Source organism: Myxocyprinus asiaticus, chromosome 20, assembly GCF_019703515.2.
Source record: "Myxocyprinus asiaticus isolate MX2 ecotype Aquarium Trade chromosome 20, UBuf_Myxa_2, whole genome shotgun sequence".
Lineage (NCBI taxonomy): Eukaryota > Metazoa > Chordata > Actinopteri > Cypriniformes > Catostomidae > Myxocyprinus > Myxocyprinus asiaticus.
Genome location: NC_059363.1, coordinates 43,263,851 through 43,281,613, shown reverse-complemented (window position 1 = coordinate 43,281,613; position 17,763 = coordinate 43,263,851). Strand labels below are relative to the sequence as shown.

General features: G+C 41.5%; 1 protein-coding gene across 4 annotated transcripts in view; it reads left to right on the top strand.

Annotated features, from left to right (window-relative positions):
* Window positions 1-17,763, top strand: part of LOC127410922 (collagen alpha-1(XII) chain-like) — a 164,242-nt gene that overhangs the window by 1,613 nt on the left and 144,866 nt on the right. The window contains exons 3-12 of one of the 4 annotated variants that reach the window (XM_051646171.1): window positions 4,755-4,871; window positions 4,990-5,130; window positions 5,773-5,826; window positions 12,582-12,845; window positions 13,321-13,485; window positions 13,587-13,760; window positions 13,884-14,174; window positions 15,099-15,701; window positions 17,017-17,295; window positions 17,396-17,668. The exons of 1 other annotated variant lie outside the window; for it this stretch is intronic. In XM_051646171.1, the coding sequence (XP_051502131.1) occupies window positions 4,755-4,871; window positions 4,990-5,130; window positions 5,773-5,826; window positions 12,582-12,845; window positions 13,321-13,485; window positions 13,587-13,760; window positions 13,884-14,174; window positions 15,099-15,701; window positions 17,017-17,295; window positions 17,396-17,668 (2,361 nt within the window). Of the gene's footprint in view, window positions 1-4,754; window positions 4,872-4,989; window positions 5,131-5,772; window positions 5,827-12,581; window positions 12,846-13,320; window positions 13,486-13,586; window positions 13,761-13,883; window positions 14,175-15,098; window positions 15,702-17,016; window positions 17,296-17,395; window positions 17,669-17,763 lie in introns of those variants that run through there. 2 more of the 4 variants (XM_051646168.1, XM_051646169.1) reach the window with 2 other exon arrangements.

Here is a 17,763-nt window from a genome sequence, read left to right as displayed (position 1 = left end):
AGTAAGTGTTCTTAGGGCAGAAACAAATAGGTTATCTTTACATAATAATTATTTTACTTTCCAGCCTAAGAAAACAAAGTTAGAATCCTATGTAAAGTTATATTGTGAGTTGATAGATGTGGTAGTTTAAAGGGATAGTTCACCCAGAAATGAAAATTCTCTCATAATTTACTCACCCTCATGCCATCCCAGATGTGTTTGACTTTCTTTCTTCAGTGGAACACAAACAAAGATATTTTGAAAAACATCTCAGCTCTGTAGGTCCATACAATGCAAGTGAATGGTGATCAGACATTTGTAGCTCCAAAAATCACATAAAGGGAACATAAAAGTAATCCTTATGACTCTAGTGGTTAAATCCATATCTTCAGGTGTGGGTGAGAAACAATAATATTTAAGTCCTTTTTTACTCTAAATCTCCACTTTCACTTTCAGATGTGAAAGTGAAACTTAACAGGCGTTCAGATGAAAAAGTGAAAGTGGAGATTTAGCGTTTTTTAAAAAAAAAAAAAGGAATTCAATATTGATCTGTTTCTCACCCACACCTATAATATTGCTTCTAAAGATATGGATTTAACCACTGGAGTCTTATAGATTGCTTCTATGTTTCCTTTATGTGGTTTTTGGAGCTACAAAGGTCTGATCACCATTCACTTGCATTGTATGGATCTACAGAGCTGAGATATTCTTCTAAAAATCTTCATTTGTGTTCTGCTGAAGAAAGAAAGTCATACACATTTGGGATGGCATGAGGGTGAGTAAATGATGAGACAATTTTCATTTTTAGGTGAACTATCCCTTTGAAACTTTTTACAGCACAATGTATGGCTGGAAATGCAGGGAAAAGAACATAGGCAAAAAGTTATTAATCTTTTTTAATAAAAACCTTTAGTTACAGTAGTAAAACGGATAAGGGTTTTCCACCACATGATTTTAAGTTGTTTTAGTTTAAGATGGATATATAATTTAAGTCATCACACGGCATCAGTTAAGCCCACCGACAGCTGTCTCGGGCAAAAATGATGTGATGTGAAAACATCGGAGGATGGAGATTCAACTGGATCACCAAATGGAAACTTGTAATTCATTCGTTGTTGCTTTTTGTGCTGTAACAGAATGGAAACGATGTAACATGAGAGGGTTAAATTAGTCCTCAGACAGCACAAAGACAAAGAGCCTTTTTAGACTTCCTGCAGTCGCTTTCGAAAATGCTGAGTTGCACTCCATATGGAAAGTTAATATGGAGTAATGTTTAATGTCAGCACATGTTGCGGAATTACTTTGGCATCTGGTCGGCTTCTCTGGGAGACTCCAACCTCTTTTCCAAGCTGCCTGGCAACAGCGCAAGCCAAAAAGAATGCCTGACTGGATGGAGGTTATTGACGTGGGGCAGACTCTCTCTGGAGAATGCGAGAGGTCCTCTCCCGATGGGCCTCTTCATCCTGAAGTTTCCAGAAACTCAGCATGAGCAGACATTTTTTCACTTTCGTTATTAAACTGTCAACAAAGTCAACAAAGCCGTCACATTCCTTTAGTTCACAGTTCACTAGTGAGCTGGTATTAAGGCTCATACTTTATCACATCTTAGACAGCCTGAAAGTGAAAGGTATAGGGAGTATTTCATTCTTGCGCGCTGGTGCCGTGACACCTCCTATAAGACGTCTCAGCTTGACTTCTGAGAATCAGTGAAGACTCATGGGTTTGGAGATGGCCAGGGGCCTGTTCGGACACATGAATGGAATCTGCCCAGGCCGTATGAGTTTGATGAGTCAGGTTGGTGAGCATTCTTCTTGAAGCAGACCCTCAACTCTGTGTTCAGGCCGTGCTATTTGTCGTTTGCTTATGCAACTGGTTTGTTTCCTCCATTTATTTTAAAATGATATTCTGGTGCTATGGCCTTCATCCATCCACTTTTCTTTGCACCCGAAACTTTACTTCCTCTTGTTTTTTGCATGTGACATTTTGCCAGATCAACATTAGCCAGTTGGTCTTTATGTAGAGTTAATAATTTATCAACCTTTGAACAGTAGTGCATGAAAAAAGCATGATCCAGATTTCTACAGGGAAGATCTGCTGTTATAGATGATAATAAATCTAAAGCAGGCAATTTGGATCTTCATCACCTTGTTATTGATAAGTAGCATTAAATGTGCTAGTTTACTATCTCTGAAATTCACTCTTAAAAATAAAGGCTCCAATTAAACAGCCAGATGTCATAGAAACTTTTAGAGTTATAATAATAATAATAATAATATCTGGTCTATTTTTTTTTTTTTTTTTTTGTAAACTATGTTCTGGTGCTTCAAAGAACCAAGAAACCAATAAACTGATCCAAAGAACCTACAATGTAACATTAAATGTCTTGAAATAACAATATAGCCAACTCATGAATACAGCGGAAAATGGTTCTTAAAAAGAACACGTCAAATTAAAAAAATAATTTTCTTACTGAGTATGTTTCTCTTGTTTTTCAATACAAATATCGAAATATTCTTAAAACAAGATAAATTTACTAGAGAAGCACAATGACGTAGGACATTTTGTCAAAATTAGGTTATGTTTATGATTAACAAGAAAACCTATTTGCCAATATGGCAAGAAAAAAAAAAGAAAAAAACTTGATTCAAAGGAAAAACAAGTTTATTTTTCTTACCCAATTGGCAGATAGTTTTTCTTGTTTTATGCATGAACCCCGCCAGATTTTATTTTTTTTTTTTCTGAAAACAAGACTTAATATCTTATGCCATTCTGCTTATCAAGTCATTCTTTCTTGTTTAAGGATGTTTAGATATTTTTACTGTAAAAAAGTCAAACATACTCAGTAAGAAAATGATTTTTCTTTGCTGATCCCAATGTGCTGTGAAGAACCATTGAGGAACCTTTATTTTTAAGAGTGTTGGCACATATATATATAATACTGCAAGCTGCAATCTTCTGATAAAATATACTAACTTATTTCTTTGATATGAAGCATGTGTATCCTCTATTTTTTGCATTTGGAATGAGATCACCTCTTTTTCCTGGGCATTCTTTGCATTTAAAGGTATAGTTCACCCCAAAAGAAAAATTCTCCCATAATTTACTCACCTAATGCCATCCCATATGTGTATGACTTTCTTTCTTCAGCAGATCACAAATTAAGATTTTTAGAAGAATTTCTCAGCTCTTTTGGTCCATACGATGCAAGTGAATGGGTGCCAAATATCACATAAGTCAGCATAAGAGTAATCCATGTGACTCCAGTGGTTAAATCAATGTCTTCAGAAGTGATTTGACTGGTGTGGGTGAGAAACAGATAAATATTTATGTCATTTTTTTTTTACTATAAATTGTCCTCCCTGCTCAGTCAATCTCCACTTTCACTTTCACATTCTTTTTCTTGTGTTTTTGGTGATTCACATTCTTTATGCAAATCACCCCTACTGAACAGGGAGAAGAGTTTGTTGCAAAAGTTGACTAACGTATTGATCTGTATCTCACCCACACCGATCATATCACTTCTGAAGATGGATTTAACCTTTGGAGTCTTATGGATTACTTTTATGCTGCCTTTATGTGCTTTTGGAGGATCAACATTTTGGCACCCGTTCACTTGTATTGTATGAACCTACAGAGTTGAAATATTCTTATAAAAATCTTAATTTGTATTCTGCAGAAGAAAGTAAGTCATACACATCTGGGATGGCATGAGGGTGAGTAAGTGATGAGAGAATTTTCATTTTTGGGTGAACGATTCCTATTAAGACATTATTCTGACATAGGAGATCTGCATCAATCATCAGCATTCATGTAGATGCGTACTGTTCAATAATGTCAATAATTTCTATAAAAGAATATCATTTTGGAATATATTTGTAGAGTCTTTATGTGTGGTCCCTCGTGTACATGGAGTTTAACCAGTTGTTCATAAAGCAACTTTCTCATGTACATGTGCATGACACTTTGATGACACTATGTGGCCGTTAGTTTTCCCCCTCTATGCGTGAATATTGTTGTTTGTTTGACTTTTTGTTTTTGTTTTGTCGTACATTTTCCTCCATACCTTTTTATAAGTGTGTCAAAAGAATGTTTTGTCTTTTCATGTACACCCTCTGAATGAAAAGGAACTACACAAAGGTCTGTCATGACAAATTGTGTATTCTTTTTTTGAGATTTGCAATGGATGTGTGTCTTCAATAAAACTTGTTAGTACTCGAGCCTTGTTGGAATACATGTATATTAACAAAGCGTATATAAAGAACATGTGGTTTTGATCTCTGATAGAGCCATCTTTGACATCTTAAAAACTTGATTCCATTGTATAATCAATATCTCGGGAATGAAAATGTATTGTCTTGATATGTCTGTTGATTTACCTTTATTATCAGAGTTTTGCTTCCGGTGAACGGGCATGCCTTGTATTGATTGCATTCAGCATGTATTGGATGGTTGTCTGCATATGGATTGGTGGATGAAGATTCATTTGTAATAGGTCTTGAAATGTGTTTAGTCCTTCTGTGCTTGAGCTGCAGGCCATGTGAATCCAGGTTATGCAACTCAAGAAAAGGCCATTTGTTCTTAAATGGCTTCCGTCACTTTCTTACGTTGTGTTACATCATCTTTACCCTTGATTCTCTTTGTCCTGCCCAACAATAAACAACTCGACTTCAGCCCTGAAGTGTTTGTCGTTGGGATTGCTACAATCATTTTTTATTATTAATTCAGACATCTCATTTTTTTTCTTGTTATTGAATCTTTTAACCTCTTGTTTGCAGTGGAGCCCCCTTCAGATTTGAAATTTAAAATACTAAATGAAAACACAGTGCAAATGTCATGGAGGAGGCCTTCATATCAGATACAGGGCTACAGAATACAAGTAGTATCAGATACAGGTGAGTGATAGCGTTCCATATTACAGTCTTTACATGTTCTGTTAGAAGCTTTGAGCAACTTTTTTTTTCTGACGTGATTTGTTATCTTCTGATGTCTGATATTTGTCATCTGTTCCAGATGATTTTAAAGATTTCACTCTTCCTGCCTTGGCCACAAACACATCTATCACAGATCTGACTCCAGATGTAGACTATTCAGTGTCAATCAATTCATATGATGGCACGGAAGAAAGTATTCCTATCCTTGGCCAAATAACTAGTAAGTGCCAATATTGTGTGATTGTAACCAACCAGACATTCCATCTTTTTTTTTACTCTTTCTATTTTTTATTAGTGGCAAGCCTCAATGTTATTGCAAGTGTTACTCAAAGTAATCACATATTACTAATTACATCTCTAAAATTGTAATAGAATTTTGGGGGTGGGGGTGTGTATGTCCATTGATACACCAAGTTATACACTGCACAAGCTTTTTTTCTTTAAAATGACTCATTGTGGCACGCACGCTCTCACAGAAACGCAAATAGATGTACTTGAAAATAATGGATGTATTTTATGTTTTAAATATTATTATTTTAGTAATATGTGTAACCCAAGTAATGTAGTTGTAATGCAGTTGATAGTCAGTAACTGTAATCTGATTACAATAATTAAAAGTGTAATTTGTTACATTACTTTTGACTAAAAAGTAAGCTTTTTATCTTGGGCCAGTAAGCAACGACCTAGCAACACAAAATACCCTGGCAATCACCTACGGCACCCTAGTAACCACATGCATAGCAGTGCACTAAAAATGTCTAGTTTGTCTTTTGTAAACGGGAAATATTAATACTTAAAAATAACAAAATGTCAAGCTTTGTTGATCATCTGTTTTGAGAAATTAATTTGCTTCCTATTCCAGTTCAATCCAGTAACACCAGTGGAACAGCTAGGAAACCGCAGTCAGATGCCATTAGTAAGTACATCTTTTAATCAGATTTAATCATCACCTTTCTTAAAGGAATAGTTCACCCAAAAATGAAAATTTGCTGATAATTTACTCAACCTCAGGCCATCCAAGATGTATATGATCTTTTTCTTCATCAGAACAGGATTTAAGATTTTTAGGAAAGTATCCCAGGTTTTTAGGTTCATCCAATGCAAGTGAATGGACACCAATTTTTGACGGTCCAAAAAGCATATTTATGCAGCATCAAAGTAATCCACATGACTCCAGTCGATTAAGTAATGTCTTCTGAAGTTAATCGATATGTTTGTGTGAAAAACAAATCGCTAATTAAAACGTTTTGAACTTTAAATCGGTGCTTCCGCCAGCTCTCTGTAGCTGTTTGTATTGACCTAACTTTCGCGTGAAGTACGTTCCTCTCTGGTAAACAGAGCAGAACTTCTGAATTCTCACATGATCACGCCAATGTGATGACGTCACACAACAGCGACGTGAGGCATTGAGTGTTTACAGGAAGCAATTTTTTTTAAAGTTAATAAAGTTTTAATTAGCGATTTGTTTTTCACACAAACGTATCGATTAACTTCAAAAGACATTACTTGATCGGCTGGAGTCGTGTGGATTACTTTGATGCTGACTTAGTGTGCTTTTTGAACTGTCAAATACTGGTGTCCATTCACTTGCATTGGATGAGGCTAAAAATCTGGGATACTTTCCTAAAAATCTTAAATCCTGTTCTGATGAAGAAAGAAGGTCATATACATTTAGATGGCCTGAGGGTGAGTAAATTATCAGCAATTTTTTTTAGGAGAACTATTCCTTTAAACAGTTCAGATTATTGGATATTCTTGGTACTGGTCAGCCATCAAATGGCATTTTATGTACAATATAATATATTTTTACTCTGGACTTTTTTTCTCCAACCACTGTGGTCTTTGTAAATTTGTTACTGCTTGCATAGAAACTTTGCCCTAGTTGTGGTTGGAAATGTAAAAATTGCCTTTAATTAAAAACATTTAAATAGAATCTGTAACAGTTCAGTGGAATGAGGAAGTGGGAGATAGCGAATCCAACACAAAGGGGTTATTTATTTTACAAAAAATCAAACTACGTTTTTGAGCAGTAAACATTCAAATCAAATCAAATCACTTTTATTGTCACACAGCCATATACACAAGTGCAATGGTGTGTGAAATTCTTGGGTGCAGTTCCGATCAACATAGCAGTCATGACAGTAATGAGACATGTACCAATTTACAATACCATCAAATTAACACAACACAATTTAAAGTCTAATATACACGTAATTACACACAACACAATGTACAAATAATAACATACACTGTACAGTATAAAATACACACAATATAGATACACATTATTCAATAAAAAAAAAAGTATATATAGTATATATAGAATGTACAGTAGGCTGTCGGTTGATAGTAAGTTGTTAAGAGAGAATATAATATAATAATAATACAATTTATGACAGTCCGGTGTGAGGTATAAGAGTAAGAATAATAAAGTGCAGTGCTGATGTATTTTGATCGTGGGAGATCAAGAGTTCAAAAGTCTGATTGCTTGGGGGAAGAAGCTATCATGGAGTCGGCTGGTGCGGGTCCTGATGCTGCGATACCGCCTGCCTGATGGTAGCAGTGAGAACAGCCCATGGCTCAGGTGGCTGGAGTCTCTGATGATCCTCCGAGCTTTTTTCACACACTGCCTGGTACATATGTCCTCAAGGGAGGGAAGCTCACCTCCGACGATGTGTCTGGCAGTTCGCACCATCCTTTGCAGTTCTTTGCGGTTGTGGGCTGTGCTATTGCTGTACCAGGCAGAGATGCAGCCAGTCAGGCACGCTTTCCAGCGGCAAACACTCAAACACAATGTTCATTCGAACAGTACTCTCTCGGGGTGTGTGAAGCTCTCTCTGTCTTGCCACACTCTGAGGACTGTCCCTTTTTATTTCCCCCATCTCTCACTGCGAACACAGAAACAAGCAATTACCAGCAATTCATCTCAGATGAGGGCCCTTACCGCTTACTCTCTTTCCGGATGAACGCTCGACCATGCTCTCGCCTCCACATACCCCCACCGCCCGACTCAGGCCAGGGAACCATCCGACTGCCGACTCCCCCCCACTTCTGGAGAGGAAGTCCATGACAGCCATCTGTGCCGGTCTGTGGACCACCTCAAACTTAAATGGCTGGAGTGCCAGATACCACCGGGTGATCCAGGCGTTGGCATCCGCCATTGGAGTGGGGCATGGTCCGAACAGAGGGTGAATGCCCGTCCCATCAAATAGTGGCAGAGGGTGAGGACCGGCCAGTTGATGGCCAAGCACTCCTTCTATATTGTGCTGTACTTAGTCTCTCTCATAGAGAGCTTCCGACTAATGTACAGCACCGGGCCCTCCTCCCCCTCCACCACCTGGGACAGTACAGCACCCAGCCCCCTGCGTCCGTCTGCAAAACAAAAGGGAGAGAGAAGTCAGGGGAATGCAGAAGCGGCCTGCCACAAAATGCGGCTTTTACCTGCGTGAATGCTTGTTGGCGTGGATCCGTCCACTGGACCGGGTCTGGAGCTCCCTTTCTAGTGAGCTCAGTCAGTGGGCTGGTGACATCCGAATAATTAGGCACAAACCTTCTATAATAGCTAGCCACCTATAATAGTCTCACCTACTTTTTGGACTTGGGTGTCGGGCAGGTCACAATCGCTGCGGTTTTATCAATTTGGGGCCGCACCTGACCGTGGCCCAAGTGGAACCCCAGATACCATACCTCCACCCGCCCAATTGCGCACTTCTTTGGGTTTGCCATGAGCCCTACCCATTGCAACGACGTCAGGTCGGACTCCAGATGCTGCATGTGCCAATGCCCCAAACAAACCAAATGGAAGGGTCAAAAATTGGTATAAACCAAACAGTGTGGCTTATTAAAAGAAGGCTATTTTTTCATGGGACATTGGCATTAAGGGGATCTACCAATACCCCTTTGTCAAATCCAGTGTCGAATAAAAGCAAGCCGTGCCCAAACGATCGAGCAGTTCCTCAATACGAGGCATTGGATACACATCAAATTTCATGAATTTCCTATAATCCACACAGAATCGGACTGAGCCATTGCTCTTAGGCACCAGAACCACCGGCCCAATCACTGTGGGATTCTTTTATTACCCTCATATCACAATTTTTCCTGTACTACCTGTTTCTTGTGTTCGGGTAGGCGGTAGGGACAACTAAGTACCACTACCCCATGGGTTGTTTCAATGTGGTGTTCTATGAGGTTAGCGTGGCCAGGGAGAGGTGAGAACATTTCAGAAAAATTATTTTGCAACTTGGCCATCTCCGTACATTGTGACGGCGAGAGGTGGTCTCCACAAGGGACCAGGGTGAATTAATTGACTTTTAAATTCACCTCCGATCTGAGCTCCTCCCCCTCCAGAACTACCGTCGCAAAGGATATGGGGACTGCCTCTCTCCATGGTTTTAGGAGGTTGAGATGGTAAATCTGATGTGCCCCATCACTATCCATACTGTACGTACCACCTCATAGTCGACTTCCCCAACTCGCCGTGTGACCTCAAAGGGCCCTTACCACTTCGCAAGTAATTCTGAGCTCGATGTGGGCAGTAATACATGTACTTTTTCTCCCTGTGCAAACTACTGTAGCCGAGCTCCCTTGTTATACAGCTGGGATTGCACCTGCAGAAAATTCTCCTGTGATACTCGCCCCAGTGTGTGGAGTTTTGCACAGGTCAAGAATGTATTGAATTTCACTTTTGCTCTATGAAGGTCCCTCCTCCCAATTTTCCTTCATGATGTCTAACACACCATGGGGCTAAAAGCCCATATAACAATTAAAACTGGGAAAACCCCGTGGAGGCTTGCAGGACCTCTTGCACTGCAAATAACAGGGGTTCGAGCCACTTATCCCAGTTTGAGCATCTTCGTGCATGAACTTACGAATCATATTTTTAAGGTCTGATTAAATCGTTCGACCAAGCCATCCATTTGTGGATGGGACACGCTTGTCCGAATCGATTTAATCCCCAATAATTAGTACAGCTCGTTTAGTGTAAGTGACATAAAAGCAGTGCCCTGATCAGTGAGGATTTTTTTCGGAATCCCCACTCGGGAGATAATTCTGAAGAGTGCCTCTGAAACACTATGTGCTGAGATGTTGCGCAGAGGCACTGCTTCCAGATATCGTGTTGCGTAATCCACCAGGACTAATGCAAAGTGATGCCCGCATGCTGCCCGTTCTAGTGGCCTGACGAGGTCCATACCAATTCGTTCGAAGGGGACCTTGATCAGTAGGAGAGGGCGCAATGGCACTTTTGGAGCAGCCGGCAGATGCACCAGCTGACATTCACGGCATGCTGCACACCACCGGCAAACATCCCTGTAAATGCCCGGCCAATAGAAACGGGCCATGAGACGACTTAGTGTTTTCCCCTGTCCCAAGTGACCTGCCATCGGATTATGATGAGCCGCCCGACGGCTCTTTGGTATCAACAACTGGGTTGTATTTTCATTTGTCCAAGTGTCCTGTGTCACTTTATTCAACTGATCTTTTACAATTGCAAAATATTGATATGTGAGTGTGATGCACGGCTGAAGACGTTGACCATCAATCACTCTCACTTGGTCAAACGCGTGCTTCAGGGTTTTGTCTCATGACTGCTCTAGAGGGAAATCCTCTACCGGGAATTCCCTAAGGGTGGGGGATGATGCCTCCCCCTCCCTGGTGCCAGCCTGACGCGGAGCACACACCTCACCCTCACCCGATTATTTGCATCTAATACCCTGTTTTGAACCAAGCATTGATGAATGGAGATTTGATTACAACCTGAATCCACCAAGGCTCACTGGTATCTGGTACATCCCTGCTCGATGGGGGGAGGTCTGTGGAGTGTCGGGGACCCGGATCAAGGCCCCCACCTCCATTGCCGGGCACTGATCTCGGCAATGACCCCAATCCCTGCAACTCCAGCAGACCGTCCCAAGTCTCCCGCCCATATCTGTGGCGGCAGGTTCCCTCACCTGGGATGAAGAGAGGTGAGACGGGTTTGTTGGAGCAGGGAACCCCCATGACCTGGGAGCTGGTCTTAGGGGAATGTTCCCCCATTTCTGGGAAAACAGGACGGAAGGAAGGAGGGGGGGAGAGACAGCCACGGCTGAGACAATTAGGGGGAAAAGGGCATGGGGCATGCCAGACCCCGGAAACGCCAACAGATGGTCTTCCGCCAGCTGGACCGATTCGTCCATCCCCTTCGGCAGCCGGGAGACAAACTGCTCCAGCACCACCAAGTTGATCACAATGCTTGGTTCAGGATGTCGGCGACCAGAAGATGTTGTGCCACAATCTGGGCTTCCCCGGTCAGCAGTGGCAGAAGATGTACCGCCCATTGCTCCTGTGGTCATCTCAGGGTTTTGGCCGTGTGCTCAAAGAGCTGGATGTAGGCCCCTGGATCATCTTGCGGCCCCATCTTTGTGAGCAACACATGAGGGTTCGCTGCTGCCAGGGAAAGGGTGGCGGCCATCCCCTCCTGGGGTACTAGTCTCCACAACACCCACCGGTCATCCTCCTTTGCCCGAAGGAGTGCCTCGAAATGCTGCTGCTGCTCCATGCTTAGGTCCAGGAGGGCCTAGTGTTGGGCCTGGTGGATTCTGGCCAGGGACCTAAAGACTCCCTCCAGCATCAATGACTCCATGGCAGCATATCCTTCTTCCTCATTTCCCAGATTTCAGCACCAGTGTAACAGTTCAATGGAATAAGGAAGCGGGAGACGGCGAATCCAAATCTAAGGGGTTATTTATTTTACAAAAACTCAAACTACACTTTCCAGCAGTAAACACTCAAGCATGCTTTCCAGCGGCAAACACTCAAACACAATGTTCATTCGAACAGCACTTTCTCAGGTTGTATGAAGCTCTCTCTCTCATGCCACACTCTGAGGACTGGCTGTTTTTATTTTCCCGTCTCTTACTGCGAACACAGAAACAAGCAATTACCAGCAATTCATCTCAGGTGATAACCCTTACTGCTTACTTTCTTTCCAGATGAACGCTTGACCATGCCCTCACCTCCACAGAGCTTATGAAAGCTTTGTGCTTTTGGATAAAGTGGCTGATAAAAAGGCGAAGTCACTTTCAGCCTCATTCACTGATCCTCAAACACTCACACATCATGTTTTCAACTAGTGGAAAAGATTACTGTTCTGATCCAATTCTACTAAATTTTCCCTTCTTTTGTGTGGGTCCAAATCATCCTGGAGCCAAAAAATCCCATTGAAATTCTAGAAAACCTTTTTTGTTATAGAGACTGTTCTCAAGATTTAGCTTTCATAATAGAGTTTTGAAGTCATGTCTAAAAAAAAACAGAAATACGTTTATTGAAAGTTTCCATTGCCTTGGAAAGCATATTTGTGTTGTGAAATGTTGAATGAAACAGAGCCAGAAGACTTAATGCAGGACAATTATTAATAGCTTATGTCTTTTAGGAGTCATTAATTATCAGTTGAGAGTAGTTGCAAAAATAACAGACTAGTTATGCTAAATAAACATGCTTGAGTAGACTGCTTTTGTATAAAAAACAAAATCTATTTCTCATTATTGTGTCAAAACAAAAGCTGACGTGATGTATGTTGCTTGCCTTTAGCTGAATTACTTTTTCATTTAGACTGTAGAACATTTTGTAGTTGGAAGCATGGTCTAACTCTTTGGGCTTTAACTCATGTCTCTTTCTTCCCTTGTCATGCAGAGTGTTCAGTAAGTGCTATTGCGGATCTAGTTTTCCTGGTGGATGGCTCTTGGAGTGTGGGAAGAGAAAACTTTAAATTCATTCGGAGTTTCATTAGGGCCTTGGCGGGAGCGTTTGACATTGGGGAGGATAAGACTAGAGTGGCTGTGGTACAGTACAGCACAGACACCAGGACAGAGTTCAACCTGAACCAGCATTACAGACGACCAGATCTTTTCCGAGCCATCAAAAATCTGCCCTATAAGGGTGGTAATAGCATGACAGGTGTGTGAACCACTTTGATTACAATGTAGGACACATTCCTTAATCAGTATTCTTGTTGGTCCTGGTAGAACATTATTACTATCAACTAATCAGATTTTTTACAATTTAGGAAAAGGGTAGGGTTTGGGTTAAGCTAGGGTTAATGCCTAAACAACATTCTTATCATTTCCACCTTTAAGGGTAGTTGACATGATTTGTTGTTCCAGGACCAACCAAGGATGTTAATCCAAGAACACATCCTACTTGGCAAAATCATGGTCAACCAACCATTTCTTAACTGACTTTGTCTTTCATCATGACATAAAACATGCCACCCTGGCTAAATCAGATGAATGTTTATGATATACCTTTCAACACCAAATCCTTCCAAAGTAGACTGTATCACTTAAAGGGGATTCTGTTGTACTTGATGTTTGAAATCATCCTTTTGACATGGAAATGGATTTGTATCATGATGTGCTGCATGTTCAAACAGGTGATGCAATGGACTATCTGGTGAAAAACTCTTTTACGGAAGCAGCTGGAGGCAGGAAAAACTTCCCAAAAGTGGCCATGATCATCACGGATGGAAAATCTCAGGACCCAGTGGAGGAGTATGCCAAACGGCTGAGGAACATTGGAGTAGAGATCTTTGTCCTGGGTTTGTGTTTCTGTTTCTTTTAAGCATATATCTGATATCTTCAAATCAAGGTTTAAAGATGATGAAACTTTATTTCAAGCTGTGTTTCATGTCTTATGCAGGTATCAAAGATGCAGATGAGGATGAGTTGAAGGAGATTGCCTCCACTCCTCACAACAAGCATGTCTACAATGTTCCAAACTTTGACATGATCAATCAGGTGCAGAAGAAGCTCATCACTGAGGTGTGTTCTGGCGTGGAGGAACAGCTAAATTCCCTTGTAAGCAGAGAGGAAGGTACAACCTAACACATGCACTCATAATGTAGCTAAAACTCATGAAGAGTTGACCAAGAAGATTGGAAGATGTCTTTTGGAAGGTGTCATTTTAAACCTCTGATTATATATACATTTTTCACAGTTGTAGAACCAGCTTTAAAACTCAGTGTAACTGATATCTCCTCCAAATCTATGAGGGTCACGTGGGATGCATCTCCAGGAGACATCACAGGCTATAAACTTCAGCTCATCCCCGTGATAGCAGGTGCCAAGAGGCAGGAGTTATACACAGGGCCCAGGATCACCTTGGCCAACGTCAGAGACCTGTCTCCTGAGACAGAATATAAGATCAGTCTGTTTGCCCTCAAAGGTTTAACCCCCAGCGAGCCAAAAATAGCCATGGAGAAGACACAGCCTGTAAGAATCTCCACAGGTTAGAGCTTTACAAATTTTTCATCTAACAGATGCAATCATCCAAAGCAAATTACAGTAAACAAAAAACAGAGAAAGCCCCCCCCCCCCCCCCCCCAACTCACTACTCACCCACATACAGAGGTGCAAAAACTGTTAATGCAATGTATGTCCTCCACACATTGGATGGCAAATCATTCAAGGAGATTCACCCCCCAACCCCACCATCCCCCTGGTCATATGGCAGACTAGTCAAGGCGGATCTCTCCTTCCACCCCCTCTTCCATTCAGATGGCAAAATGTTGAAGTGCTTGCCACATCCAGGAGGCAGCAACCTTGCTATTCCATTTCAGTTCAAATGGTTCCTGCTTAAAAACTAGCCCTCTGATGTAACTCTAAAATCTCATTCATGCATTTGCTTATTTAAACTTTGAGCATGAAGATGCATAACAGCAAGTCTGACATCAATGGTGCCGGATGCCATCGGTTTTTATGTGTCTCACAACCAACTGCTACGTACCAAGTTTTAATACATGGAAGCACAAATGAGATTTGAGAGCTAAAGACTACTCAATTATAATTATAATTATATTTATTTATCACACATTATACATTTGCACATATACAGTGAAATTCTTTTTTTCACATATCCCAGCTAAGCTGGGGTCAGAGTGCAGGGTCAGCCATGATACGGCGCCCCTTTCATTGTTTTTATCAAGTGTGCAGTGGTAATAGTTCACAGCTCACCCCTTGCAGGGCTTGGACCCACAACGTTTCAATTACTGGCCCAGATGATTAACCACTATGCTGCACCTCTATACAACCCTTAGACCCACCCTAGTGTACTGATCCATTTTCATAAATGCTTTCCCATAAAAATCTTGTTTTAATCAGATTTAAAAATTCCAATGGAGAGAAGGGTCACAAATATTTTTTTTCCCCTTAGAGTGTTCTCTTGAAGTCGATGTCCAAGCTGATATTGTCCTCCTGGTGGATGGCTCATACAGTATAGGACTGGCTAACTTTGCTAAAGTTAGAGCCTTCCTAGAAGTGCTCGTCAATTCCTTTGATATCGGACCTAACAAGGTGCAGATCAGCTTGGTTCAGTACAGCAGGGATCCTCACACTGAGTTTGCCCTGAACAAGCACCATGACATTGCAGCTGTGGTCAAGGCAATACGCAACTTCCCATACCGTGGAGGCTCCACCAACACTGGGAAGGCCATGAGCTACGTGAGGGAAAAGATCTTTGTTTCAGGCCGTGGCGCTCGTGATAATGTGCCACGGGTCATGGTGCTCATCACAGACGGCAAGTCCTCAGACTCTTTCAGAGACTCAGCCAACAAGCTCAGGGATGCAGACGTGGAGATCTTTGCTGTTGGAGTTAAGGATGCTGTGCGCTCCGAGTTGGAGGCCATTGCTAACGTTCCTGCCGATAACCATGTTTTTGAGGTGGAAGACTTTGATGCCTTTGAGCGGATTTCAAAGGAACTGACCACATCTATCTGCCTAAGGATTGAGCAGGAGCTCCATAACATCAAGAAAAGAAGTAGGTGGTAACTTTCATTTTTTAACTTTACAGTTACATATTGCTTTCTCCTTAAGAGTGAAGTTTTTGCTGTTATTTAATTTCATATCAGTGAGTCGGATGGATATTTTACAATGACTTTACATTCTTGTTGGTTCTAACAACATTTCAATCAACCAATCAGATTTTAGGAATAGGGAAAGTGTTTAGGTATAGGTCTGGAGTTCAGGGCTTGAACAAAATTCTTATCAGCCAATTCTTTCCCGCTGATAGGCAGTTCATTCTGGGTAGGTTATGATTAGGGTGGGGTTAGGGATTGGATTTGGACTGTTTGTTTGACAGGAATGTTGTTCCCTGACCAACAGAAGATGTTGATCCAGGAAAACCCCATACTTGGCAAATTCATGGTGACAAATTGTTTTATAACAAATAGTTATGGGAACACTAAGCGTTGAAAACATCTGTTGTGGGCTTCTTAGAAATAAGGCTGATTATATCTCAACATCATCACAATCAATACTAAATTTGTGTTATTCACCACATACTGCCAAGTTTCAGTGTCAGTATTATCAGTTATTTTATTGCATTTCATAGTTTTTAGAATTTATAACAAAATGCAATGCTTTTACAGTTCCTTAGCTAGTGCAGTGGACATTTACCTCTCTTATAGCTCAGTTGCACAGTCTAATATCTGTCTTATCCAGTTCATATTAACAAGTCTCTACTTGTTATCTCTTATATGAGGACACCTCTAAGTACTACCACACTATGTACACCATTCTAACATGAACAATTTTTCCTTTATATACAGTATGCTGACTCAGACTGACTTTCCACATGGGGTTGAATGAAACACGTGCCACATTTCTGGCTGATGACAATGCATCTCTGAAATGAGCTTCATTAAACTCCATGTCCTGGTGGATAATGCAACTCTCTTTGTTTGAGTTGCCCTCAGCTTCCATAAAGTGCAATTTTTCTTCCCACCCCTTTTTCTCCCCAATTTGGGATGCCCAATTCCCAATGCGCTCTAAGTCCTTGTGGTGGCGTAGTGACTCACCTCAATCCGGGTGGCAGAGGACGAATCTCAGTTGCCTTCACGACTGAGACAGTCAATCTGCACATCTTATCACGTGGCTTGTTGAGCGCGTTACCGCGGAGACCTAGTGTGTGTGGAGGCTTCATGCTATTCTCCATGGCATCCATGCACAACTCACCATGTGCCCCACCGAGAGGGAGAACCACATTATAGTGACCACGAGGAGGTTACCCCATGTAACTCTACCCTCCCTAGCCTACTATTCTGAATGCATTTGGTATGTGTTTCACCATACAGGTTTGATACCACCAAAGTCACTGAGCTTCTCTGAGGTGACCTCCAGGAGCTTTAGGGCCTCATGGATTTCTGAGGCAGAGGATGTCCTGTCTTTTCTGGTGCGTTTCAGACCGGCGGCTGATATAACGGGAGACTACATCTCTTTGGTGGTTTCTCATGACACCATGACTACCACTCTGCCAAATCTAATCCCCCTGACCACCTATGAGGTTAATGTTATCGCCCAGTATGACAAAGGAGACAGCTTTCCTTTGACGGGAGAGGAGACGACTTTAGAAGGTATTTGATCACTGTCAAAGTCACTTATCACTGACATATAAAGCTTCTTGGCTTCCTGAACTACATATAAGCGATAACACAAACTACTTTTCCAAATCAGAAATAGGCAGTGTCCGCAACCTCATGGTGAGTGAGGAGACTGTGGACAGCTTCCGTGTGTCATGGAAAGCTGCTCTGGGAGCAGTATTGAGGTACAGACTGTTCTATGAGCCTATGGCTGGAGGAAATAAATTGGAAGCAGAGACTGATGGGAGTCAGGTCACAATTGTGCTCCAAGAGCTGCTACCCATCACCACCTACCGCGTCACAGTGCACGCTGAGTATGCAACGGGGATGGGGCCTTCAATGGACACTGAAGGCACCACCAAAGAAGGTCAGTTGTGGCTTTCATTTCACAATTTCCTTGAACTCTTCAAAGTGATCCAGAATGAAAACATATTTCGAAACAAGTCGATTTATCCCATTTGT